General features: G+C 47.4%; 1 protein-coding gene across 4 annotated transcripts; it reads left to right on the plus strand.

Annotated features, from left to right (window-relative positions):
- The first annotated feature begins 16 nt into the window (after positions 1-16).
- On the plus strand, positions 17-26,383 carry ZBTB49 (zinc finger and BTB domain containing 49). Of its 4 annotated transcripts, XM_043906191.1 has the most exons (8): positions 17-120; positions 5,023-5,193; positions 8,510-9,609; positions 13,241-13,287; positions 20,064-20,137; positions 21,609-21,691; positions 21,787-21,948; positions 25,322-26,383. In XM_043906191.1, exons 2-8 carry the CDS (start codon positions 5,042-5,044, stop codon positions 25,996-25,998), a joined length of 2,295 nt encoding a protein of 764 aa, XP_043762126.1. In that variant the 5' UTR covers positions 17-120; positions 5,023-5,041; the 3' UTR covers positions 25,999-26,383. The 4 variants fall into 4 exon arrangements, with proteins under 4 accessions (XP_043762126.1, XP_043762125.1, XP_043762127.1 ...); XM_043906190.1 differs by lacking the exon at positions 13,241-13,287 and having other exon boundaries at positions 48-159; positions 8,510-9,689; XM_043906192.1 differs by lacking the exons at positions 5,023-5,193; positions 13,241-13,287 and having other exon boundaries at positions 60-159; positions 8,510-9,689.
- Positions 26,384-27,136: the final 753 nt, after the last annotated feature.

Consider the following 27,136-nt stretch of genomic DNA (forward strand, 5'->3'; position numbering starts at 1 on the left):
TGGAAGTCAGAGGGCGGAGTCCGCCGGGCCCAATGCTGTGGGAGGGCCGGTGTTGTCCAGATGGTTCCGCTGCCGGCTGAGCCCGACCAGGAGCGCTGAGGGCGGCTGTGGCGGCTGCAGGTGAAAAAGAGGCGACGGGGCGGAGAGCGGTCTCTGAGGGTAAGGTGGGGGTTGCCGGACTGGGAGGCCGGCCTCGCGAGAGCGTGCGGGTCTGAGGGCGATGGAAACGGCCCGGAACCCCGGGCTGGGCGCCCGAAGGGCCGGGCCGGGCAGGGCAGGGCATGGACCAGCCGCCGCCCCGCGCATCCCTCTGGCGCCGTGAGGGGCCGTGGAGCTGCTGCTGGGTCGGGCGTGTCCGCCCGCGGCCGTGAGGTTCTCCGGCTCGGAGACGCGACGACCAGGCCGGGCTCTGGAGCGCGTCCTTCACGGCGTGTGCAGCTCCCTCGGCCTGGACGTCGCACCCGCTTTCCCCTCCCGCCTCCCAGGGCACCGCCCGCGGTAAGCCGCGGGTGCCCTCTCCTCGGCCCGGCTCTCTCCATCGCCGTGTGAAGTTGAGAGAGTTAGCGCTGAAGACCCCAGAGCTCCTATAGCCCAGCCCAGTCCCGTGGCCGTGCGACCTCTTCGTGTCTGGGATCCGCGTCTGTAAACGCGTGTTACACTGCCGTGCTTAACTCGATAAGATTATTGTAGGATTTCCTGCAAAGCACTCTACTGAGTGCTTACCTGCTCTTCTCAACCCTTAAGGGGCTTCCCTGGTAGCTCAGTTGGTCGAGAATCCGCCTGCAATGCAGGAGACCCCGGTTCAATTCCTGGGATCGGGAAGATCCGCTGGAGAAAGGGATAGGCTACCCCACGCCAATATTCTCGGGCTTCCCTGGTGACTGAGCTGGTGAAGAATCCGCCTGCAATGAGGGTAGACCTGGTTTCGATCCCTGGGTTGGAAGATCCCCTGGAGAAGGGAAAGGCTGTCCACTGCAGTATTCTGGCCTGGGAAATCCCATGGACTATACAGTCCATGGGGTCGCCAAGAGTCAGAGGCGACTGAGCAACTTTCACTTTCACTTTGGGGCTTCCCTGGTGGCTCAGATGATAAAGAGTCTGCCCACAATGCTAAGGAGTCTGCCTGAAATGTGGGAGCCCTGACTTCAGCTTCTATAGCTCAGTTGGTAAAGAATCCACCTGCAGCGCAGGAGACCCCGCTTGGGAAGATCCGCTGGAGAAGAGATAGGCTACCCACTCCAATGTTCCTGGGTTTCCCTGGTGGCTCAGCTGGTAAAGAATCCGCCTGCAATACCAGAGACCTGGGTTCGATCCCTGGGTGGGGAAGATCCGCTGGAGAAGGGATAGGCTACCTACTCCAGTGTTCTGGCCTGGAGAATTCCGTGGACTGTATAGTCCATGGGATCGCAAAGAGTTGGACTCGACTGAGCAAATTTCATTTAACCCTTAAGACAGGTCCTGCACATAGTAATGGTGGTCACTGTGGGGCTTCCGTGAGCAAATGTAGGTTGAACGGGGTGTGAACAGAGAACTGTGAGAAGCTAAATTAGGACTAGGGTGCGGATGTGGGGGTAATAAGGAGGGTTTCCCTCTGGAGGTGAGCAGTGTCGGAAATGGAATAGAGGGTGTATGCAAGGGCTCTGGTAGCAAAATACCATAGCCTGGAGGGCCTGAACAACAGACATATATTTTCCTCACAGTCCTGGGAGCTAGAAGTTCAAGATCAAGGTGTCAGCAGGTTTGGTTGCTCCCAAGGCTGCTCTTCTTGGCTCCAGCCGCACACCTTCTGGCCATGCCTTCTGGTGATCTTGCCTCTGTGCGTGGCATCCCTGGTGTTTAATGTCCAGGTTTCCTCTCTTTCTATAAGAACAGAAGTCAGATTGGATTAGGATCTACCCTAACTTTCCCATTTTAACTTAATTACCCCCTTAAGGCCCAATCTCCAAATACAGTCTTCAACATATGGATTTGGAGGGAAACACAGTTCAGCCCACAAAAGAAGGACTCTGCTGGGTGGACAGAGAGGGAAATATTCTCCAACCGAAGTGACAGGTTGCCCAGGTTTAAAAGCTGGGTACTCGAGGTGGGTTTGTGTGCAGAGCACATGTGTGAGTCTTGTTTGTGCTCTTCTGCATTTTGTTTGTTTGTTTGCTCCCCCTGAAAATTCAGGGTGAATTCTCTTTGCTCTTTCTCTGGCAAACTTAACCTTCAGATTTCAGCATAGATGTCTTTCCTCCAGAAGGTTTTCTTCTGACCCTGTCCTCCAAATTAATTTGTACCTTCCCCATTTAATATCTCCAGTAAGCCCTATTTTTGTTACTTCCACTGAACTGACTCTTCGTGAAAGCATAGGATATCTGAGTTGTTGACCATCTCACCTCAGTGCCTTGTGTATAGTGGGCACTCTGAAGTTATGTGAGTGACTCAAACTGAGACACAGCCTGTGGAGGACAGGGAACCTTCCATTCTGAGTTTATTAGCTTTACATCCTCACCGAAATATCTTGTCACGTATTAGGCACACAACATCAGCTTAACTCAGTTGGTCTACATAGCGTCATAGAGTCATTGTAGAGCTAAGACAGGAATCTGGGCTTGTGTGCACATAGCCAGTGATTTTGTCATTAGGGTTGGGTTAGGGGGCTGGGGACCAAGCCACTTGAAAGTATGACAGCCAGAGAGGAAGATAGAACCACACTAAGGGAAGTGTGTGTGAACCTCAGACGCTTGGAGAAGTAATCTGTCAATGGCGCCACTGAACAGACTTCCCAAATTCTTTCCTATGGTGTTTGGCCAATTGATCAATCACCTCATGGAACCGAAAGGCCTTTGCCCTAGGAGCTGTCGCTACAGGATAAAATTCCATTCTGGTTTTTATTCTCAGTAGAAGCACCTCTTCATTCGCATGTATCTAAGCTTTTTCTTGTTTCCCTTTTTCTCTTTTCCCATATTTCCTTTCCTTTTGATGCCATCCAGTCCACCATCACATTCTTGATGTAGATTTGTGGCATTTAGAACAGGAAGATACCTTAGAGATTATCTAACCCAATAGGGGACCCTCTGTCTTTACAGATTAAAACACTGAGGCCCAGAGTCTCCATCCAGCTCAAAACCATGTATTGAGCACCTACTATGTCCAAGGCACTCTTCTGGGTACCAAAGATAGGCTAATTGATAAGACAGTAGGTTTTTGTTACTTGTCAGAAAGTGAGTTAGCCACAAAGACAGAGAGCGTACCGTGCTCCTTGTATCGTAGCGCAAAGCCTGTGTTGCACGTGTTCGTCCTCCTCTGTGCTGTGCTTTACGCTGGTGCTTGTCTGTGGGGTCACCTGGACAGTCAGGCGTTGGTAATAGACTGAAGAGGGTGCTGATTGGATTCCAAGGAAGCCCTCTGAGCTATTGCATGTAACTTGGAGTAGCAGTTAAGCATGTGGGCTTTGGAGTCAGATTCCCTGGTTTAAATCCCAACTCTGTCCCTTGTTGGTAACCTATTATTATTAGCCATGTCGGTCCTCTCTAACTCTGGTCAGGTTATCTATTTGCTATGTGGCAAACTACCCTAAAACTTGGTACCTTAAAAACTGTTTTGTTTTATCTCACAGTTGTGTGAGTCAGAAATTCAGGCGGGGCTCTGCTGGGTGGTTCTTCAGCCCTACCGTGGTATGGGTGGGGAATGGGGTTCAGCTGGTGGTGGGGCCAGTCTGGAGCCTTCAGCATGACTTTGCTCCCATGTCTGGTCCCTGGGAAGGGATGACAGGAAGGCTGGGTTCAACAGAGCCCTTCTCCTGCCCCATATACTGGCTCCAGCTGGGCATCTTATAGGCCTATTGGCAACGCAGGCCTCCCAGAGGCGTCGTCCAGAAGACGGAAGGTGGGAACTGTCAGCTCACAGGCCTCGGCCCGGAAAAGAGCACAGCTTTACACCCTTCCTTTCACCTGTTCTGTTGATTGAGATGGAGACTGCTCTGAGTCAAGGAGAGGAGGCCTAGATCCCACCTCCCCTTGGGTCACAGATGTTGTGGCCATCTTTAATCTGCCGTGTGCTTCATTGTCCTCATCTGTCTGTACAGTGAAGCTAATGGTACCTGGTGTCTATCTCACAGCTATTCTGAGAACTGAATGAGTTCATATGTGTAGAACTCTAGAGGGCTTAGATAGAATAGTGCCTGACATAAAGGAAACATTGGATAAATATCATGATTATCCTTATGAGGTATATGATATATTATGATTCATAGTGGTTATTTGTAAGACACATAAAAAATGTAAGATGGAAATTTTCTTTCTGGAGCTTTTTATAATCATACTTGGGAAGGTACAGGATGGATATCATGAAGCGGTTAGAGAACTATGCTAAGTAACATACAATAGTTACAGTTTTTATAGTCAAATTGTGGAATAACTTTGCATGTCACTTCTGTATAATCAGAGAATGTGTGATATAGATTCAGGATATTTGCTGTATTTTAACACTTAAGTCTTTGGAGGAAGCTTCTGTGTTACGTTTTTCCTGTCCCTTTTCTCATGGGCATAGGAGCATGGACTTCGGAGTTTAGGAACCAGGGTTTAAGTCCTGGCTTTGGAATATAACAGTTTTCTGATCATGGCCATGTTACTTTAATGCCTCACTCCTTAATTTCCTCACTTGTAAAATGGTGATCAAAGCGTTCTTATAGCATTATTTCAAGTTAATGGCTGAAATATTCCTAGCACAGTGCCCGGTCTGTAGTAAGTAGTCAGTAAATGATGGCTAATTATAATGATAAATCAAGAAGGCTTTTCTTTTCAGGCAACCAGTGGGACAGGGTAGGTAACCGATCACTCGGTCTTTTGGGCGTTCAGCGCCCTGAGGATTCGGCACTGGGGACCGCGCCGCGCCATCTGACATAGTGCTCGCCTTTCTGCGTCCGTGTTGCACAGGACGTCATGACAGTGACGCACAGATCAGTCGGTCGGTTTGGGTGCCCTTTAGCGTCCAGTCGCGGCATCAAGGATCACTGCTTATCGGCGCCCTTTGTCCTAGGTCTCCTGGATGGTGGAGCATGGACCCAGTTGCTGCCCACAGCTGCCACCTTCTCCAGCAGCTGCACGAGCAGCGGATTCAAGGCCTGCTCTGCGACTGTATGTTGGTGGTGAAAGGAGTCTGCTTTAAAGCCCATAAGAACGTTCTGGCAGCTTTCAGCCAGTACTTTAGGTACGTGTTTTAGACTGTTCTAATTGTACAGAGAGAAGGCTTTTCTGGAATGGAGATCTTTCGTCTAAATTTTAGTTTCTTCTCGGATTTCATTCCCCTTATCTTTTGTAGCACACTGTGGGCTCTTTTTGCTTTTGTGTTTAGAGTAGCCTGAGCGGGAAGATCCCCCTGAGGAGGAAGTGGCAACCCACTGGAGTATTCTTGCCTGGAGACTCCCGTGGACAGAGGAGCCTGGTGGGCTGCAGTCTGTGGGGTCACACAGAGTCGGACACGACTGAGTGACTGAGCACATGCACACACGGGTGGGAAAGAGTCTTTTTAACTAAAATATATTTAGGGCCATGAAAGTAATTTGGCACTTTGTCTTTGATTTTTGAGTTGTAATTAATATCAGGCTTCTGTATACATTTCTTATCCTTTCCAGGGAAAAAGATTGAGGAATAGAGTTTCTGGTAAGAACGTTTCTGTGATAAGAAATCTGAGAGGGGAAAACATCCTATATGCCATTTTTTTAAATTAAAACATTTTCATTTTTTTTTTTACATTTTGCTATTCTAGGAAAACAGGTTTGAACCAATTTACTTATTTCTATAGTTGTTTTTGCTTCAATGAAAATTTACTTATAAACAATAATAGCAATAGTATTTCATTTAAGTATTCTACACACATTTTCTGGTTAACTGGATTTATCTGTCCTGTAGCACTTTTTCAGGACTTCCCTATAGCTCAAAAGGTAAGGAATCTCCCTGTGATGCAGGAGACCAGGATTTGATCCCTGGGTTGGGAAGATCTTCTGGAGAAGGGAATGGCAACCCACTCCAGTATTCTTGCCTGGAGAATCCCAAGGACAAAGAAGCCTGGTGGGCTACAGTCTGTGGGGTCGCAAAAAGTCAGACACGACTGAGCAGCTAACACACACACACACACACTTTTTCAGAACCTTTCCCCCTAAGATGCATACTATTTTACTACTCTAGTAAATGATACATGGAATAGGATTTCCTCTTTCCTTGATAATCCCGAATCATCAAATTAAGTCTCAGATGTCATATGTGCTGCAAGTAGTATTATAGTGGATTGGCTCCCTGAGGCAGCAGGACTTTCTGCCCATGTGTAAAATGGTCCCCTGCTTGGGCTTTGCCTGTTTCTTCTGTCTTTCTAGGACAGTTAGGTCTAGATGTTGTGATACATTGGCTAGTTTATTTGATAAAATGTCTTTAACAAACTTGCAGGGCAACTTACCTGACTCAGTATTTTTACAAATACTGAGAGAAATTCATTCACCTGTGAACTTAACTTATACCCAGAATAAAGTGCCTGGGCTTTATGGTGCCTTTTCTCCGCATTAACTTACAAGGCTCTCTCACTGCTGGTTTGTGGACCATTGGGTTACTGAGAAGCATCAAGTACCTGGATCAGTCAGACTGACAGAGACGGAAAGTGGAAGGGTGGTTGCCAGGGGCTGAGGGGTTGGGGATAATAGGGGTTATTGTTCAATGGATAGAGTTGCTGTTTGGGATGATGAAAAGGTTCTGGAAATGGGTAGTGGTGGTGGTCACACAACAGTGCAAATGTACGAAGTGCCACTGAATTTACCATATGAACCATATAGCCAGGTGTTTGACATTATGTGTGTTTGGCCATGATTAACAAATTTAAAAAAATTTTTTTAAAGAGTCTGTATCGAGAGTTGGTTTATTATAGCTATTTTCATTTTAAGATGTTTTTAAGACACTTAGATACAGAAGTATTTTTGTATGTGTCTTATGGTTTGAGATAGATAATTTGTCAGACTAAACATGAAATATTGAAAAGTATGTTCTTTAGTTTTCTGTAATTATCTGTATGCAATGAATAATGCATATGTATAATTACATTTTGAAAAAAAAGAACAATGAGTATATTTTAAAATCTTACTTTGAGATTTCCTTGGAAGTTTGGATATTCAGCATACAAATTCAATTCATCCAAATTGCTTTATTGAATAGCTTGCAAAAAGTTCTTAAAGGATTGAAGCATACTTTTTTTTTTTTTTGCTTTTAAAAAGGACATGTTTTATTTTCAGCGATTAGAAAAATACTGAAAAACATTGAGAATCAATAATATCACAGGCACACCTGGATCTTGACTCAGAATTGACAGACTTAACATTTTTTTATTGTGGTAAGAACACCTAACATATCTGCACACCTAACAGGTTTTTAAGTGTACAGTATACAGTGTTGTTAACTATAAGCACTATGTTATGTAGCAGATCTCTAGATCTTATTCCTGTCGCATAACAACTGTTACCATTTTTTTCTATTTATTTTAATCAGAGGACCTGTGATGGCCTCTGCCATACATCAACATAAATCGTCCATAGGCAGGCGTGTGTCCCCTCCCTCCTGAACCCCGTCTCCCTGCTTCCTCCCCACCTCACCCCTCTGGATTGTTACAGAGCACCGACTCTGTGTTCCCTGCAGCACACATCAAACTCCACTGGCTATCTGTTTTTACACATGGTAGTATATATGTTTCAGTGCTGTTCTCTCAAATCGTCCCGCCCTCTCCTCCCACTGTGTGCCCAAGTCTGTTCTTTATGTCTGTGTCTCCTTTGCTGCCCTGCACGTACCATTGATGATACTGTCTTTCTAGATTCTGTATATATGCTTTAGTACAGAATATTTGTCTTTCTCCTTCTGACTTACTTCATTCTGTGTAATAGGCTCTAGGTTCATCCACCTCGTTAGAACTGACTCAAATGCATTCCTTTTTATAGCTGAGTACTACTCTACTGTGTATGTACCACAGCTCCTTCGTCCATTCATCTGCCTGTGGACACCTAGGTTGCGTCCATGTCCTGTGCAGTGCTAAGTTGCTTTAGTCGTGTCTGACTCGGCGTAACCCCGTGGACTGTAGCCCGCCAGGCTCCTCTGTCCATGGGATTCTCCAGGCAAGAATACTGGAGTGGGTTGCCATTTCCTTCTCCAGGCGATCTTCCCAACCCAGGGATCGAACCTGTGTCTCCTGCATTATAGGCAGGTTCTTTACCACTAGCACCACCTGGGAAGCCCCGCTTCCGTGTCCAAGCTATTGTAAATAGAAGTGTGAAAGTGTTAGTCACTCAGTTATGTCTGACTCTGTAACCCCATGAACTGTTAACCCGCCAGGCTCCTCTGTCTGTGGAATTCTCAAAAGCATACTTAATTTTTAATCTTAGCATTTATTGAAGGATAGTCATTTTGAACATTAGCATGGATATTACTTAAAAGAAAAAGCTTTTGGAATGTATGGGTTGTTAACCCTGTAAGCAGATATCCTTTTTTTTTATCAGGAGCCTCTTTCAGAACTCTTCAGGCCAGAAGAATGATGTTTTTCATTTGGATATTAAGAATGTGAGCGGCATCGGGCAGATCCTGGACTTCATGTACACGTCGCATCTGGATCTTAACCAGGACAACATCCAAGTCATGCTGGACACAGCCCAGTGTTTGCAGGTTCAGAACGTCCTCAATCTGTGTCACACCTTTTTGAAGTCCGCCACCGTCGACCAGCCTCCAGGCCTGCCCTGTCACGGCACCTTCTCCCTGCAGGGCACCCTGACTCCCGACACGAACTGTGTCCTCAATGAGAACTACCCGCCTCACTTGCTGCCCGAGTGCTCCGCAGGCGTCCAGCAGGGCAGGGCCGTGGACGAGTCACACTCTCACGTGCCAGCCTCAGTTGGTCTTCATCCCCCCACGGCCGAAACCTCCAAACAAGCCCCCGACCCGTTCGATGGCAGCTGCACAGAACTGCCTTTCAAACAGCCCAACTGTTACTACAAGCTCAGAAACTTGTACAGTAAGCAGTACTATAAACACTCCGGCTGTCCCAGTCACGAGCGCATGACCGAGCAGCCTTTCACCTTCGCCTCCGCGGACCTTCACGCCGCGGATCGCCAGCCCTGTGCGGTCAGCCACACCGAGTGTGTCCTGGAGTCCTCCCAGCAGCTGCCTTCCAACTTTCTGGCCCAGCCTTTGGGTGAAAATGCCCCAGACCCCACGTCCGACCACGCCGGCCAGCAGCCTACCCGGCAGATGAGGCTGAAGAAGGCCGTTCACCTTAAGAAGCTCAACTTCCTAAAGTCACAGAAATCTGCAGAGCAAACCTCTGAACCGAAACCCGATGATAGTTTAACCAAGAGGCTGGAAGCTGCCAGGGAACACCCTGTGGAGAAAGTGAACAGCCCCAGCGCTGAAGAAAAGGAAAGCGAGGAACTCAGCAGTTCTGAGAACTTGAATGGCGTGAGTGAGATGGAGAGGCCCGAAGACCCCTCGGCCCTGGAAGACCAAACCCAGATGCCACAGTCACAGAGACAGTACGCGTGTGAATTGTGTGGGAAACCTTTTAAACACCCCAGCAATTTGGAGCTGCACAGACGGTCTCATACAGGTACACTGATTTGGTCCCCGCAGGCAGAAGGAAAGGAAATAATACCAGACGATCAGACACCACTGCCTGCTCCCGTTTTTGTAAGAAGTTTTGCTATTGCTTGATGATGTCATTGATATTTACCCCCAAAATCAAAGAGTGTTCGCTCTCTTCTGCTTTGTGTTTTTGGCGATGTCGTTTAAAGAATAATCTTAAGTTAGTAAATGCTTTCATTCAGCCATTTTAAAAAGGATGGTGCATTTTCATCTTTTAATTGTGGTTTTCTATGAGAAGCTTTCCATCTCGAAGTATGGCAGATTCTTTTGATTCACTCAGATTTTCAAATTAATTCTAAAACAGATAAGCAATATTTAGTTCTTTCTTCAGAATTATATATATATATATTTTTTTTAAAGCATGATGTTGGCTAATTCAGACCAAAGTAGTTTAGTTTGAGTAATTCTGAAAGCTTTGGAAAGTAATTTGAATGTCAGATTTTTTTGTTTGTTTTTAAGGTGTTTTTTAAAGTTTATTTATTTTTAATTGGAGGAGAATTGCTTTACAATATTGGTTTCATTTCTGCCATACGTCAACATGACTTAGCCACAGGTGTACATGTTCCCTCCCTCTTTGAATGTCAGATTTTAAAAATCGTGATTTGGGAGGCAGGAGGTAAACTTGTGAATGAGGATCAGCTTTAACCATTTGGTGTTTTCAAGTGAAAAATTCTTCCATCTGAACACTGAATTTTCAAAGTTCTATTACCTTAGCTCATACCTCTTCCCCTTTCCAAAATATTTATTTTTTCCAAAGCTTTAGAAAAAGTGTTATGCAATATTTATACAGTCTGTAATATAATACGTGTGTATTACTTTCTTTCCTGCACTTAAGCCTGATGACCCTAGTACACATTACACATTATTGTCAATTATCTTCAAGGCATGAGAAGGAGTATGTTCAGGAGGCTTCTAAAGTAACTGCTTTCAAGGTGCTTGTGTGACTGTGACTATTGGTGTGATGTCCTGTTATCACTCCTGATTCCCCATTGGCTTAGATGTTCACTCCCTTATTGCATTGTTGAGACTGAATTAATATTTATGAAAGCCTTCTATAAATTTTGTTGTATTTGAATATAAAATACTATCATTATTTTTACTAGTTGCTCAAAATTATTCCATACGAAGACAGTACCATTGACTAAATTTTGCCCTGAAAAAGCTTAATTTAGATCATTCTGTAATTTTCTGGAGTATAATTTTTATTTGAGAAACTTACCAGTTTTAGCTTTAAAGGAACCAAGGATTGTTTTTATTCTGCAAGAGCGTCTTTGGATAATAGCAGTCAGACCGCTCTGTGGCACAGTTGCTCCCTGGGACATAATAGATTGAGAAGGGCAGCAGTTCTCAAAGCATGGCTTGGGGGACCCTTTCAGGGGGTCAGTGAGGCCAGCGCTGTTTGCACCCTCATGTAGGATGCCCCCTGCCCTTCCCTCCTGCTTTCCCCTCAAGTGTAAGTGCTCAGTCCCTCACCGTCGTGTCCAGTCGACTCTTTGTGGCCCTGTGGACTGTACCTCTCCAGGCTCCTCTGCCCCTGAAATTTTCCAGGCAAGAAGACTGGAGCGGGATGCCGTTTCCTCCTCCAGGGCAAGTGTACAGTGGAGTCGGCTCAAGGCTGCAGGATGTGTGATGAGGCCTTCACCTGGTGGCCAATGAAAAATGCCTAGTCGTTTTTTTCAAAAATCACTCCGTTTTGATTTCTAATACAGGCTGTACTTCAAATATGGCCCACATAAGGAAAAGCTCTTTAGGGTCCTCAACTGTTAAAGAGTGTGAAGGGGTCCTGAGAGTAACAAGTGTGAGAACCACTGGTGTAGGGTTATTAACCCTGGTCACCTGAGACTCTTAGGAACTAGTAACAACTTCTTTTTTCAGACTCTCGTATCTCATAGTGGGGGCTTTAATGTAGCATTATCTATTATCTCTTTAACTTCAGACATAAATGTAGTTCAAAATGCGGCATTCATGTGATTATAATTACAGTTGGCCCTTGAACAACGCAGGGCTTAGGGGTGCTGACCATCTGAGCAGTCAGATCCTGGTGTAACTTATAGTTGGTCCTCCATGTACCTGTCCCTGCATGCCTGCAGATTCAGCCAACCTCCATGATGTAGTTACTATTGAAAAAAATCCTCGTACGAGTGGACTTGCACAGCTAAAACCTTGTGGTTCATGGGTCACCTGTACTTGTGGTCAGGAGCTCCCCCCTCATCCTGGGGAAGTCATTAAACAGTTTCAGGAAAAGATCAAAAGGACCTTAGCAGGGGCCCAGAAAGCTTGCCGACTCCAGCAACACAACAGGAGGGGAAGCATTATTTTTTAGAAAGGATCTTAATGAAAGCACTTGATTTGAGGGGAATGGGGGAAGTGAAAGATTCTTGGCCTTCACGGGGTTTGTTTATTAGGGTTTCTGTAGGTTAAAGGCAGTACCTGAAGTATGTTTTTAAACAGACCATTTTCTGGAGACTGTCTTCAGAACCGTTGTGATTTCTTTGTAGTAGAGTTCCATTCTCTACATCTGTTCTGTCCCAAAATGTGATCATTCAGAGTTACTGGAATCAGAGGGGCCAAGCAGTCAGCCAGGGAACATGTCCCATGGTGGAATCTTCTTTTCTGCTGTTAGCATGTTTCAACCAAGGCTGAAAGGCCGTGGGGAGGGGCTTCTTCCCCGCACACACTCAGGGGGCCCTGCTCTGTTTGGAGCAGTTCCAGGTTCATACCTCGTGTGATACGGGTGAGTCCCCCTGGTTCTGTTAGGACTCAACCTGTGGTCAGTGCAGGAGCCAGGCTGAAGGATGGATTTGTGCTGGTCAGCAAGAAAACTCACATTTGATTTTCGACTGAAGGAGAAATCTATGTCCAAAGCCTAAGTATACTTTGAGTGCAGATAAATACGTTTAATTTCAATACAGCTTTAAATTTGAAGAACCATTTCTTTTTTTTTTTTTTTTAAGAGAGAAGTAGGGACTTCCCTGGTGGTCCAGTGGCTAAGACTCCATGCTCCCAGTGCAGGGGACCAGGGTTCGATCCCTGGTCAGGGAACTAGATGCCACATGCCACAACTAAAAAAAAAAAAAAAAAAAAGAGTTTGTATGCCGCAAGTAAAGACCTGGTGCAAATAAATAAATAAATATTTTTAAAAAAAAGAGAGAGAGAAGTAAATACAGATTGGGACTTCCCAGGTGGCTCAGTGGTAAACAATGCACCTGCCAATGCAGGAGACCCGGGTTTGATCAGGAAGATGCCCGGAGGAGGAAATGGCAACCCCTGCAGTATTCTTGCTGGAGAATCCCATGGACAGAGCAGCCTGGCGGGCTACAGTCCTTGGGGTCACAGAGTCAGACATGACTGAGCACGCGCGCACGCACGCGCACACACACACAGATATAGATCTCACTTTTATCATCTCTGCCTGTCATCTAAGGGTGAGAGAGATGGTGAGGACAGAGGCTCCCCATGTTCGTACCCTGATGATGAAGTATGTTATGCTCTGTTTTGAATGGTGGGACACAGGAGGCAGTTTAAACATTGGAAATGGAAAACTGTCGTGCAGGTATTACTAATGATTTTACCCGCTGTCTTTTGTTTTGTTTTAGGTGAGAAACCTTTTGAATGTAACATTTGTGGGAAACATTTCTCTCAGGTGGGAATACTTTTATTTATTGTTAATAATTGGAAACCTGAAACCCAGTGTTTATTTTTATTACAGATTAAGACATAATTTTGGGACTTGTGAGAGCAGACTCTGATGATATCTGTAACTTAAAAGACTTCATACTAAATCAGGAGAAAATAATTTTCAAGAAAAAAAATTTCTAGCTCGTGAGGGGTACCATTTTTTATAAGCATAACTGTGAACTCTCACAGTAACTTCCCTCATTAAGGATGGGTCTAATTCTAGTATAGTTCTTCTCTTCCTGTGCATGATATAAACCATATTGAGCACCACTTGAGGGCTGGGGGATTCCTAGGTGGCTCAGTGGTAAAGAATCGGCCTGCAGTATGGGAGACATGGGTTTGATTCTTGGATGGGTAAGATCCCCTGGAGAAGCAAATGGCAACCCACTCCAGTATTCTTGCCTGGAGAATCCCGTGGACAGAGGAGCCTGGCGAGGTACAATCCATGGGCTCACAGAGTCTGAACAACGGAACACACCCGTCAGTTTATGCCAGGCTGGACCCAAGACAGATGCCTTCTCACTCTCACTGGGGTTGTAGATGTTAGGGCGTTGGAGAAGACACCGCACACTTTGCGTCCCCCGCCCTTGCACACGTCCTCTCACTCGGCTGGTGTGTGTCGTCTCCTCCTGTGGGCTCTGTACTGATCTGGGCACCAGACATGGCAAAGGTTTCAGAGGAAATTCTGGACACAGGAGAATGGCTGTGGGAACCCGCTTATCCTTCTGCAGCGGAAGGTAGCTATTCCCAGAAGCTGCTCGCAAGGCCCAGTGCCCTGAGGAAACAGCTCACAACTGTTTCTACACACGCATGATAATCCTGGAGTAAGAGCATGTCCAGATGCTCCTTGACTGGGGAAGGACCTTGGAGCTGGGCCTCGATGGAGGATCTGGAGCTCCCGCACACCCAGACCTGCCATCCGGCTGCTTTTCACTCTGCCTCTGGCTGTGAGCAGTGATTCACCATGTCCCTGTGGGGTCCTTGGCGTTACCAGTCCAGGCAGGGGCTTCGCACCCCCGCTAAATGTTCAGTAAGCCTCTGCGGAGCTGAGTGGAGGGATTGCTGGTCTACCTGCTGTGCACTCTGGCTGAGGCCTGTGCTGCTTCCTGCCAGCCTTCCCTGGAGGTCAGAGCTTGGCCTCTAGAGCCAGACAGTCTAGATTTGAATCCAGCCTCTGGTTTTCTGCTTTGACCTCGGACGAGCTACGTGTTTGGCACTTTGGCTTCCTTATCTGTAAAGCGAGGGTGTGGGACCACTGACCCCCGTGGTATGTGAAGAGTAAATGAGTTTATAAGATGGTCAGCTTCCCAGGTGGCTCAGTAGTAAAGAATCTGCCTGCAAATGGAGGAGAAGAAGGTCTGATCCCTGGGGTGGGAAGATCCCCTGGAGAAGAACATGGCAACCCACTCCAGTATTCTTGCCTGGGAAATCCCATGGACAGAGGAGCCTGGTGGGCTATAGTCCTTGGGGTCGCAAAGAGTCAGACACAGCTGAGCAACTGAGGATGTTCAGCATCACACCTGGCCCATGGTGAGTCCTCAGGACACATCAGTAGTCCCTCTCGTGTGGCCATTGCCTCCTATCTCTCTGTCCTCTCTGCTCTTATAGACCAGTCTTCCAAAGGCACGCAACCCCCTACTCCACCCCCCACCACTTTAATCTTTCCAGCTTTGGTGTAATGGGAAAGCGTAAAAACTGGATTAATGACCATTAATAATGAGCAATCACAACTTCTCTGGGTCTCATTTTTCTAATTCTTAGAATAGAGATAATACCACCTCATGGGATATTAGGAGGATTAAATGAAAAAAAAAAAAAAAGGATGTAAAAGTCCTTTATACATTTACACTGTGATAACAGTTTAGGTTCTATCCTTTTCTTGTTCAGAATCCCATGGGTTTTCACTGTTAGCCAAATAAAGTGAAACCAGACATTCAGGCATTGAGTCTGTCTTCAGTCTTCTCTCCTGGAGTTAATGCCAGGGCTCACCCTCAGAGATTCTGGTGCTGCTGGTTGGGGCTGGGGCTTCAGTGTTGGTACTTTTGAGCACCCTGTCCTCTGCTTCAGACCCTGGCTACACGTTCGCTCTCGAATCCCACCAAGGGCAACCGTGTCTGACAGACGCTACAGAAATCCTCCCTTTCTATATTGGTGTCTGTGTTTTTATCAGATTTTTATAAAGAGTTTTTTTTTTTAATGAACATAACCCTATATTTATGGTTTTCAGATGTATATTGCTGTTTTACTTCCTAATGTAATGATGAAGTTTTTGTGAATAAGAACTCTTTCAACAAGTATTTATTACAAACCTACAATGTCTGAGGAGTTCTGCCTGTGCTGGGGCACAAAGATGAATAAGGCTTCAAGGAGCTTTGTGTTTAGAGGAAGAAACAGGTGCATAAAGTGATAAAGCACGACGAAACAGTGGAAGTTCCATGGCGCTTGTATGGGCGAAGAGGGCAGTGGTCATTCCAACCTGAAAGTTGTGATGTTTGGTGGGTGAGGTCATGGGATGTGTCCGGTGCCTGGGGCAGGGCCCTGAAGATGGGAGGCTTTGATGGGCCTGAGGCTCTGGCGTTCCAGGTGGAGGGAGCAGTGGCGGTGTTTACACTTTACCTGTCCTTCATTTCTCATATGAACTGGAATACATGTGGTTACAGTGGACTGGAAATACCTTCCCTTCGGGAAGATTCAACGATCAGAAAGCAGACCTACCAATAAGAATTAACTTTTTACTCATTGTAGTATTTAATAGGGCTGGTTAGTCTTTAAAAAAAAATTAGCCACAGCCTTAATAATGAGTCAGCAAACAGTTGACCTCAGCTTTGGAAAAGCTGTGATAAGCCTGGATTGTGACAGCAGGCTCTGCGTGTACTAGTGGAATTCCGGACATGGCCCTTGCCCGGATGACAGCAAGTGAGAGTCATGCAGGACTCGACACCATGCGTGAGGCCCCGTTTGGAGCCACGTGTCTCCCATGTGCAGGAGAACCCAGGCCGTTCAGTGCAAACAGGAGAAATCTAAGACCGCGACAGGTCGGGACTACCTGTCACAAGAAAAACAGACAGAGGGAAACCCGGTGTATTCAGCTGTCTTGGGGGAGAGGAGTGGAGTTCCCTCGCCTCTCCAGTGAAGCAGAATAGAGAGCCTGAGCAGCTGCTGCAGGAGGATGGGTTCTGAGAGGCTCGGTACCCTTCCCCACCTCCTGTGTCCAGGGTGTGATTGGCAGGGCACCGCATCCCCTAGGAGGCTGCTTAGACATGTCCCAGGGCGCTGATGCAGCCCCGTGCCAGAGGTGGCCAAGCTGCATCCTATCTGTGGTGAATATGCCAGGAGTAATTTTTCAAATGAACCTAAGCTACTAAATCTTCAACTCTGAGGTGGTATTTCCATACTTTTGATGTTTAAAATCCTTTTATCAATGGAGTAATCATTGTTCCTTAGGTGATATCTTTATGTTAATCTCCAGATTTTTTTTTTTTCTGTTTTAAAGTCTTAAAACTTCTCAACTAGATGACTTTTAAGATCTGAGTTCTCTTTTGTGTCTAAAGTTTCACAGTTCCCTATTTTGTACAGAAACAGTCACCTACCACTAGAAGAGTACTCTGCCAGAGAACATGTGCTTGATTTGATCATGGTTAAATACTGAGGTTCAGGTACCTATTAGAAGGAGTTTATTTTTTAAATTACTCAACAAACCAGGCATTTACTTCTCTTCTACAGCAGAGTTTTTCAGTTCTGACAACTCCATCATAAACTAAAGTGGTGTCCACTTAGAAAGGGTAGAATTTCCTTTTCTGCTAATATTTTTCAGCCCAACAGCAGCCCAAGCCTTTTGAGTCCACAGACAAAGTCGAATTGGGGAGTGTTCCGTCCCAGATGGAGGGGCCACGGCTGCTCCCCTCCCAGGGCCTCTGTTTACCTCCTGGATCGGGTGAATTACACTTTGTGAGGACATTGTGAGGACTCTCTGAAAGCCAGTTTGTAACTGGTGAGCAAAGTGTTCCACTCATAGCAAACCCGTAACAAAGGAGACCTACTGGTATTTACCACTTGCTGGAATTTTCATGGATCCAACAGTATGTAGATAATTTCTAAGATATAGTCTGTGTACTTAAGATATAATTAGTAACCTGGTGCCTCAGTGGTAAAGAATCCTGCAATGCAGGAGCCTAGGGTTTGATCCCGGAGTCAGGAAGATCCCCTGGAGGCGGGCATGGCAACCCACTCCAGTATTCTTGCCTGGAGAATCCCATGGACAGAGGAGCCTAGCAGGCTACAGTTCATAGGATCACAAAGAATCAGACACGACTGAAGTGACTTAGCATACAAGCACGCAGAGCATAGCAAAATTTACCAAAAATAAAGACTTGACTAAAGGGCAGATAATCTGGGCCGCAGTTGGCTATGTAATTTGGTATACATTTTCTGAATGCATGATTAAATTTTTTTGCCTGAATCTTTCCATTATTTAATCTACTTTTATGCCATTTATCAGATTAACATATGCTCCTTTATCTGGGAGAATGATAATTATTTTCATGATACATTTTCAGTATTAAATAGCTAAGAAAACATCTTAAAGTTTGTTTTACTGTTGTTTACTGTAATATTTAGGTTTCCCTCATAGCTCAGTTAGTAAAGAATCTGCCTGCAATGCAGGAGACCTAGGTTCGATTCCTGGGTTGGGAAGATCCCTTGGAGAAGGAAGTGGCAACCCACTCCAGTATTCTTGTCTGGAGAATCCTATGGACAGATGAGCCCGTTAGGCTACAGTCCACGGGGTCACAAGAGTCAGACACAACTTAGTGACTAAACCACCACCACTGTAATATTAAGTGAAAGACCATTTCAGTTATATTTACTTTGAAAACAAGTAATTGTTAAGCTGTATTTAAAAAGGAAAGATGCACCATTGCTAAGAATTGAATCCCAATGCATTTCAACCATAATACATGGTTTATATAAGAACTTGAACAAAGGATCTAATTAAACCATGGAACAGATGGTGCCATACAAGTTGTTATTTAAATGACCAGCTTTTCTGAAATTTGGAAGTGACTGATTTAAAATATGTGTTATCTTAAATCCAGTGAGCCGTTTCCTGGATAGCAGAGTCACTGTCATACTGAGAATTCAGCACAAGCTAGCTTATTCACAGAAGCTTGCAGGCCCTCATGGAGGACAAGAGTTTAAGCTCAGCTCAACCAACATTAATTTCTGGCCTACTGTGTAACCGGAGCAACTAATTTATTTATCTGAATCTCAATTGTACACCTAGAAAACAGAAACAACAATATCAATTTCTAAGGGTAATTTGGTTATGTGTGAGTAGACCAAATGTCTATTGCTGTTGACATTTGCTGTTTTATTATTGTTATTAATAGTCATTCAGTTAAAAGCTAGGTATTTCCCATTGTTTTGCCAAATACTTTCTCTTTGGTTACCTAAAATAAACCAGCTTTTTTTCCTTATGCTGTATTTATCATATTTTGAAATACAGTATCTAACTCAGTGTTTTCAGAGTCTGATAGATGTAAAGAATCTTCCGTGTTACATAACATAAAATCCACAGTTTTCTTTATACTTTCAATCCTACAACCATGAACCTTTGAGTTTCATCTAAAATATAGTTTGCAAATTCACAAAGCCAGCCACTTGTGCCTTCTGAGGTGGCCCACAGTGTCTGTGTTTCTCTCTAAATAAATCCACTTCTTACCTATCCAAAAAAAATTACAAGCCAAATTTAGGAGTTGGGGATTATTGTTCATTCTCTTTTTTTGGCTTATTTTGTACGTAAGGCCTGCATATTATTACCTTGGATATTTTCATCCTCCTCAGTGTTTTTCATAGCAGAACACTAAAAAATTAAGTCGGGAAGTGACAGATTGAGACCGTTAATGTAAATTACAGCAATGGAAGATTGTGTTTTCCAGTCCTAATTTGAAACATTTGCCAGTAGCTTTTGTAATGTCAGGCATTTGCAGGTTTAATTTCACTGTACTTTAGGCAATTTAGTGTTGATTTCCTGTTGATTAGCACATGGAAATCTATTTTGTGATCTCCATTTAAATCAGTTATTCTTCGTAAAGCCCTGCTGTTTCAGAGATTAGAAACATAGAAGGCCTGCGGCTGAAGGACCACCGTGAATCTCTTGATTTGCTCTTTTTGCACAGAAGTAAAAATGACCAACCTGTCAGTAAGAGCAACTGTACCACCAGAGGAAATACTTTCTGGAAATGTCTTACCTTCCTTATGAACAAAAGCATGTTTTTTAAGAAAAAACAGTGCATACTGAAATGACCAAGTACAAGTGGTACCTTTTTTCAAATGATGTTTGCATGTAGGTGGTCAAGGTTAAAAAAAAATAGGAAATATGATACATCAACAGCTGTTCAAAATACAAGCTTAGCAACCCTAAAAGAAGCCCCCACAGAATGTCGGCCCATTTTACAGGGACATGGCGGCCTGTACCCCTGATGAGGGACGGGCCAGGGGCTGGCATGGAGCTGAGCTGAAATCAGTCGTCCCCTGTTCAGTTGCCAGTCAAGGGCCTCTCCCAATTCAGAACCCAGGCTGGGCCTCCATCTCCTTGCTGCTTCTGAGTCGTGCATCTGGGATCTTCACTGGGAAGTTGGACTGGAACCTGGCTAAATCTGTCAGTGTCCCTTTTGAATGTATGTGCCCTTAAAAAAGTTTTTTTTCCATTATTGGCATATTTTTTCTTTTCCTTTTCCGCAGGCGGGTAACTTGCAGACTCACTTACGTCGGCATTCTGGGGAGAAGCCGTACATCTGCGAGATCTGCGGGAAGAGGTCAGTGCAGGGCTCGTTCACCCGCCCGAGAGGAGCCGTCTCGGCATCCCCGAGCCTCGCAGGGGCCGAGGTCACCCAGGAACCAGCAGAGCCGAACCCGCTGGCCTTTCATGTGACCCACATGAGAACAGAGAAAAGAGATGGAAATGTTAATCAAAGGAGAATCTAGGACACAATTGTAGGAAATGGGATTTTACAGGAAACAATTACACTAAAATTTCCATTCATTCCAGAAATGTCTATTAAAAGAGGACTGGCCCCATGGAGGTGACCATCTGGTAGGGAAGTGAAACTCGGCAGCCTGAATGCCTGGAATCAGGAAGGGGGATGCTGGGGGCACGCCAGCCCCACTCGCAGACCCGTGAAAAGGCTGAGTGCAGCTACAGGAAGGACGGGCGAGCCTCAGGGCCAGGGAGGCTGCGGACTTGGGAGACCACAGCCTCCCTCTGGAGGTGGAGGTGCCCCTCCTGTGGGCACACCGGCCTGCAGCCTGTTCCCCCTGCCCCTCAGGGGGCGTTTGTGGGGATTCCACTCCCTCTGTTATCTGGTGGTTGGTCGTTCTAGGACAGAAGGCAACAGCTAGGCCTCTACTGGTCACTAGTGTTTTCTTCATTCATTTAACCATTCAGCCATTCAGCATTTATTAGGCACCTACTGTGTGCTAAGTGCTGTGATGGGAACACTGACATTCTCTGCCTCTGATACGTTCGTATTCAGGAGTCAGGGGCGGGGGGGTGGGGGGGTGGATGACATGGGCAGTTATAGTCACAGTCCTGCTGGGATGGGACAGCACCCTTGGTTCAACTCCAGAAAAAGCAGTTGTCTCTACAGATGTTAGAAAACAGAAGTAAAGGCTTCCTGGCCTGATAGTGTCTCTGCCCCAGCTGCCCAGACACTGAAGGCCAGGTTTAGCACCCACGTCCCATGTCCTGCCTGTCTGGGGTGCCTTGTAGCACAGGCCTTCTGCTGTTTCGCTGGGGCGGGGCGGGGTGGGGGGGTGGTCCTTGAAAGTCTTGTTTCTCAGGGTGTTTTCAGTGTGAGCCTTCTGAACTCTCATTTAGAAGTAAAGCGTGCATTTATAGTCTTCCCAGATGCATGGTCCTGCGGTCAAGTGAGGCGAGACAGAGAGGCACTGAGCTCCACGCCGGGGCTTGGGTTGGGCTGGGATTGCCCCCCCCCCCCCGCCCCCCCACCAGCCCACCTAGCGATCATCTCTGAGGAAGAAAGGTTAACGCAAGTAGGTAGGGAAAAAGTGTGTTTTGAAATGAAACACTAGGATCATTCTCTACTCTTCCTTTAAAAAGAGGAGGAAAAAAAGATGTTCTTTTCTAATGAACGTCTCAAACAAAATCAGGCCACTCCTGGTCACATTCTGAGGGAGCAGCTCGTCTCCTCCCCGGGCAACTTGAGTTAGAAAGGTCTGCAGTGACGCAGGCAAGCTCTTAATTGACTTTCCAAATTGCATTTGCAGGTTTGCAGCCTCGGGAGATGTCCAGCGTCACATTATCATCCACTCAGGAGAAAAGCCACACTTGTGTGACATCTGTGGTCGAGGTATGGCCGAGCGTCTCCCTTCTCTTCCGTGAAGATCTCTGATTAAAATGTTCTCCGTCCATCAGCCTAACCCCGGTGTGTGGTCTCCTCTCTAGGGTTCAGTAACTTCAGTAATTTGAAGGAGCACAAAAAGACGCACACGGCTGACAAAGTCTTCACCTGCGATGAGTGCGGGAAGTCTTTCAACATGCAGAGGAAGTTGGTAAAGCACAGAATCCGGCACACGGGTGAGCGGCCTTACAGCTGCTCGGCCTGCGGTGAGTTTCCGCCCCCGCAGACCCCGTGCTCACCTGCTCCTCCCCACGGGGAGGGTGCCGGGCTCTGCCCACACGCCGTCCTGGTCATTAGCGGGGCTCAGATAGGTCACCCCTCTTCTCATGGATAACACGGAAGTGATTGCTGTTTCTTGACCACCTTGGTCTTCTCTGATTGATCTGTGTTCGTGTGGCATTTACCCGAGGTTTCGGCAACTGCCCTAGATACCAAGGTGACTGGTGACAGAGGCGCGGGTGCCACAGGGCGTTGGCAGTGGGGAAAGCGGGCGCGAGCGTGCGGTGCAGCTGCAGGGCCGGGGCACACGGTGGGCCCAGGAGGGGGCTTCTGGAGACCGTGTCACATGTCACAAAGCAAAGTCACCTCTGCGGCATTGGGTGCATCAGTGAAGTCATCAGGAGGGAAAGAGGAGGCCCGCGGTGCTCCGTTTCCAGGCACGTCACTGCACAGGCGAGGGAACTGGGGCTTCGAGTTCAGTACCCGTGATCACAGAGTGTTGGAGCTTCTGACGAACTGGGGGAGGGCGTGTGTGTGTGTTTGGGCGCGCGCGCATGTGTACACATGTGCCACTGACAATGTGGACTGAATGAGTGAGTAACCATTTTTATGTCTACCTGGTTAGAACAAAGAGGAAAACTGCTCAGAGTCAGGCCATGGGGAGCCTGGAATTGGGGCATCCTCGGAGCGGCTCTGTTCTCATGGTTGGTCCCTAAAATAGGGCAGGACGTGCGGGATGTGGCCAGAGGCAGCTTCCTTCGTGTCTCCCACGTAAGCTGGGTCAGATCCCCCGGACACCAGCATCTGCAGCTCCGTGACTTGTCCGCTCCCTCTTAGAGGATAAAATTGCATCATTTTCAATCACAGTTGCAGTCTCAAATCCCTAGTGTAGGATGTCAGTTCTAAATTACTATTCCGACTGTGAACTTGACCTCAGGTTCACTGTTCCCTTCCTTCCAGCCAGGACCTGCTGCCCGCTATGACCCCTGTAGAGGAGGCGGTGCAGCGGGCCCCTGTCTCCCCCCATCCTTCATTTCCACCCCTCCCCGCTACTCACTAACTGAGGTTTCTGACCCAGACGAGGTCAGCTTTCGGGGAGAGCAGGGAGAGGAAGGGAGCGAGAATGATTCTGTGTGGCAGGTTCGAATCTTTATTAACACTTGCTGAGTTAAGTCCTGTCTATAAAACCTATGCATTGGGGGCAAGCAAGTCAGCAGTTGGGGTGCATTCAGTGTTGTGCTGCCCTCACCACAGTCTTAGAACATTTTCATCACCCCAAAAAGAAACCCCATGCCCATGAGCAGTCACTCCCCATCCCCTCCCTCGGCAACGCTTAATCTACTCTCGGTCCCTAGATTTGCCTGTTCCAAACAGATCATAGAAACAGCATCCTGTAATGTGTGGCCTTCTGTAACTGACTTCATTTCACTTAGCAAGTCTGCTGTGAACATTCACATGCAAGTGTATATGTGGGTGTATGTTTTCGTTTTCTTGGATTCAAGAGACAGTTTCCATTTAATGGTGGCTTCACAGTCTGAGCTTTGCTGACTTGAAAGCCTGGCCCTCTCTGGCTCTTTTTCCCTCCCTCCTCCCCCCCCCCCCCCCCCCCCCCCCAGCATTTCACCTTCTTCCTAAGATAGCCTCCCCTTCCACCCTGTTCTCCCTCCCCAGCACTTAGCTGCACTTTCCAGGATGGAAAGGTGCATTTTCTTCTGGCCGGACTTTCTTCTTTAGCCCTCGGTTTTGTAGCTGTTCATTCCGAGGAGACTTTCCCTGTCGGGGTCCCATTGCCCCTCTGGGCAGTCCTCTTAGGTTCCAAGGCTGGCTCCCTTGCAAGCATGACCCTCGTCTGATCTGTGGAAACACTCACGTTCTGTGCTCCAGGGTCTGCAGGCCCACACGGGTGCAGGAGTGACCGTTTGCTCTCTCTGTCGGCCGCCCATACAGTAAGCAAGCTATCTCCATTTTCCCCGTGCTGGAGGCAGGTATGGCTCCACTGTGACCTCCCAGGGACCTGCATCAAGCCCTTGTCTTGACTTGAGGTACAAAGGAGAGACTCCTCCTCCCATTTCCCCTCTCTAGGGAGCTCTCCTGTGGCTGAAATTTATATCCATTGACACCTTTTGCCAGATAATATCCACTACTGAGAATTTATCTTAAGGAAACAAGGGAAAGAATGATGTGGGCTGACCCTCAGGTATGGTAGCAAACAGTTGGAAGCAGTCCAAACAGCCCACCATTGCTTGACCAGGGCTGGATAACTGAGAATTCAAATACAGGGACGCAGGATTAAGTGAGAAGTTCTAAAACGTGTGTCCACTTAAATCATGTCGTTTGTTTCAGTTCAGTTCAGTCGCTCAGTTGTGTCCAATTCTTTGCGACCCCGTGGACTGCAGCACACCAGGCCTCCCTGTCCATCACCAACTCCTGGAGTTTACTCAAAGTCATGTCCATTGAGTCAGTGTTGCCATCCAACCATCTCATTCTCTGTCATCCCCTTCTCCTCCTACCTTCAGTCTTTCCTAGCATCAGGGTCTTTTCCAGTGAATCAGTTCTTTGCATCAGTCCTTCCAATGAACACTCAGGACTGATCACCTTTAGGACAGACTGGTTGGATCTCTTTGCAGTCCAAGGGACTCTCAAGAGTCTTCTCCAACACCACAGTTCAAAAGCATCAATTCTTTGGTGTTCAGCTTTCTTGATACAGCTCTCACATCCATACATGACTACTGGAATAATCATAGCTTTGACTAGACAGACCTTTGTTGGCAAAGTAATGTCTTTGCTTTTTAATAAGCTGTCTAGGTTGGTCATAACTTTTCTTCCAAGGAGCAGGCGGTGTCTTTTCAAACAAAGCATAGTTTGTTTTAGTCCTTTGTAAATGGCTTCTATAAGGTTATGTATTGGTTTTTCTCTTCTGGTGTTCTGACCTCATGGCAGGCCTTAGGTCACCTAAGCTTATACCTAGAGAAAGGAAATAGGACCTGGAGAAGGAGCATAAAATTATGTTAGAAATTGAGTGTATAAGTAACTTTAGAAAAGATGCTTCTAAAGTACAGATTGGCTGTGTTCGATTTGGGGATATCTGAGTAGCGCTGATACGGTTTCCCAGCGTAGGCTGTCTGGCAGGTGCCCAGGCCCCCAGGGGACGCTCCTGGGCAGGGAGATGGGGCTGTGGAGACCGAGGCTGCAGGTTGGGGGGCTGCAGCAGAGGGGCATGGAAGGGTCTGGAACCGGCGTGAGTGGGTGACAGCAGGGCTCGGCTGAGTTCACAGGAAAGCGGGGTCGTTTGGCACTTGGGGGCGGCGGGGACACCCTCCCGAACGTCCTCCTCTAAGAGCGCCCTGTCTGTCCCTGCAGGGAAGTGTTTCGGAGGGTCGGGCGACCTCCGCAGGCACGTGCGCACACACACCGGGGAGAAGCCGTACACGTGCGACGTGTGTAACAAGTGCTTCACCCGCTCGGCCGTGCTGCGGCGGCACAAGAAGACGCACTGTCGGGCGGGCGACGAGGGGCCGGATGCCCTGGAGGCGCTCGCGCGGGCCATCGAGGCCCCGGACCTGGAGCGGTCCCAGAGCTCAGACTCCTTCTCCCAGGACTTGTCCGTGCCTCTGATGCCCGCCGTGACCGTCAAAATCCCTGCGCACCCGGCAGACGAGGACACGGTGGCGGAGTTTGACAGCCCCTGTAAGTTCCGGCCGGTGGCTCAGCCCCCTCACAGGCCGAGCGAGCTCGAGAAGCTCAGCCTGGAGCCCGTGAAGCTGGCCAAGCCCCCGCACATGCCGCCGGCGCAGCACCAGGCCTACGGCTACCCGGACGTGGATGCCCCGGCCGGCGCCGAGCCGCTGCAGGCCGATGGCGTGGCTGCCCTGCGCTCGTCCCTGGCGGCCCTGGACCACCCTCCCTGCACCGACCCTCTGGGCAGCCGCGCCGCCGCCCCTGCTTACAGGAACTCGGAGGGCCAGTTCTTCTCCAGCATGACCCTCTGGGGGCTGGCGATGAAGACGCTGCAGAACGAAAGCGAGCTAGACCAGTGAGGCCCCCGCCTCACTGTCGGGGGCCGGGCTTCAGGACGGGACACCTTCTGACCGGCTCCAGACAGAGCCCGACCCTGACATGGTGGGGCTGAGCATCCCAGCACCTTGGGCTCAGCCTGTGGGAGAAAGCCTCCTGCCCCCTCCGGGAGGTGCACGTGGACGGAATAAGGCTCACGGACCCGGTGGTATGGACTGCGGGGAACTCCTGCCCATTTTGGTCATGGTAAAGGGAAAATACACATCTATAATAATCCAGATATTATTTTTGCATTTTTACATGGTGAAATTTGTAGCATTTTGTATTTTTATTTACAAAAAAGATTTTATTTGTATAGGGAACTCATACAATAATTTAATTTGAATAAATGGAAGTTGCCTTTCTGCATAATACTGTGTTTCCTTCAACATTCTTATTAACCTAAGACCACGTGGTGGTGGTGGTTTAGCTGCCAAGTCATGTCTGACTCTTGTGGACCCATGGACTGTAGGCCACCAGGCAAGAATACTGGAGTGGGTGGCCATTTCCTTCTCCAGGGGATCTTCCTGACCCAGGGATGGAACCCAGGTCTCCTGCTTTGCCGGTGGATTCTTCACTGACTGAGCCACCAGGGAAGCCCTAACCTAAAGACCATAGTGGTATAAAAATAAACATCAGGACTTCCCTGGTGGTCCAGTGGTTAAGAATTCACCTGCAATGCGGGGGACACAGGTTGGATACCTGGTCTGTAAACTAAGGTCCCACATGCCTCAGGGCAACTTAGCCAAACTACTGAGCCTGCGCCCCACAACTAGAGAGCTTGCCTGCCGCAACCACAGAGAAGCCATGCACCCCGATTCCGCATGCCGGAACAAAGACGTGACAGAGACAAATAAATAAATTGAAAGCTTTTCTTTAAAAAAAAAAAAAAAAGGCTTTTTTTTTTTTTTTTTTTTTTAAGGGACTTCCCTGGTGGTCCAGTGGTTAAGACCCCACCTGGCAGGCAGGGGGCATGGACTCGGTCCCTGGTCTGGGAGGATCCCACGTGCAGCTCAGCCCTCATGCCACCACTGCTGAAGCCCGTGCACCTAGAGCCTATGCTCTGCAGCAAGAGAAGCCACTGCAATGAGAGGCCCACACACCGCAACTAGAGAGTAGCTC

The sequence above is a fragment of the Cervus elaphus genome, chromosome 6, assembly GCF_910594005.1.
Source record: "Cervus elaphus chromosome 6, mCerEla1.1, whole genome shotgun sequence".
In the NCBI taxonomy this organism is placed as follows: domain Eukaryota; kingdom Metazoa; phylum Chordata; class Mammalia; order Artiodactyla; family Cervidae; genus Cervus; species Cervus elaphus.

Bases quoted from the DNA above. Each gene is read 5' to 3' on its own strand.
- ZBTB49 (XM_043906190.1), top strand. From the start codon at position 5,042: ATGGACCCAGTTGCTGCCCACAGCTGCCACCTTCTCCAGCAGCTGCAC. The intron at 20,138-21,608 runs GTCAGTGCAGGG...TTGCATTTGCAG, and splicing joins TGCGAGATCTGCGGGAAGAG to GTTTGCAGCCTCGGGAGATG. The intron at 21,692-21,786 runs GTATGGCCGAGC...TCTCCTCTCTAG, and splicing joins GTGTGACATCTGTGGTCGAG to GGTTCAGTAACTTCAGTAAT.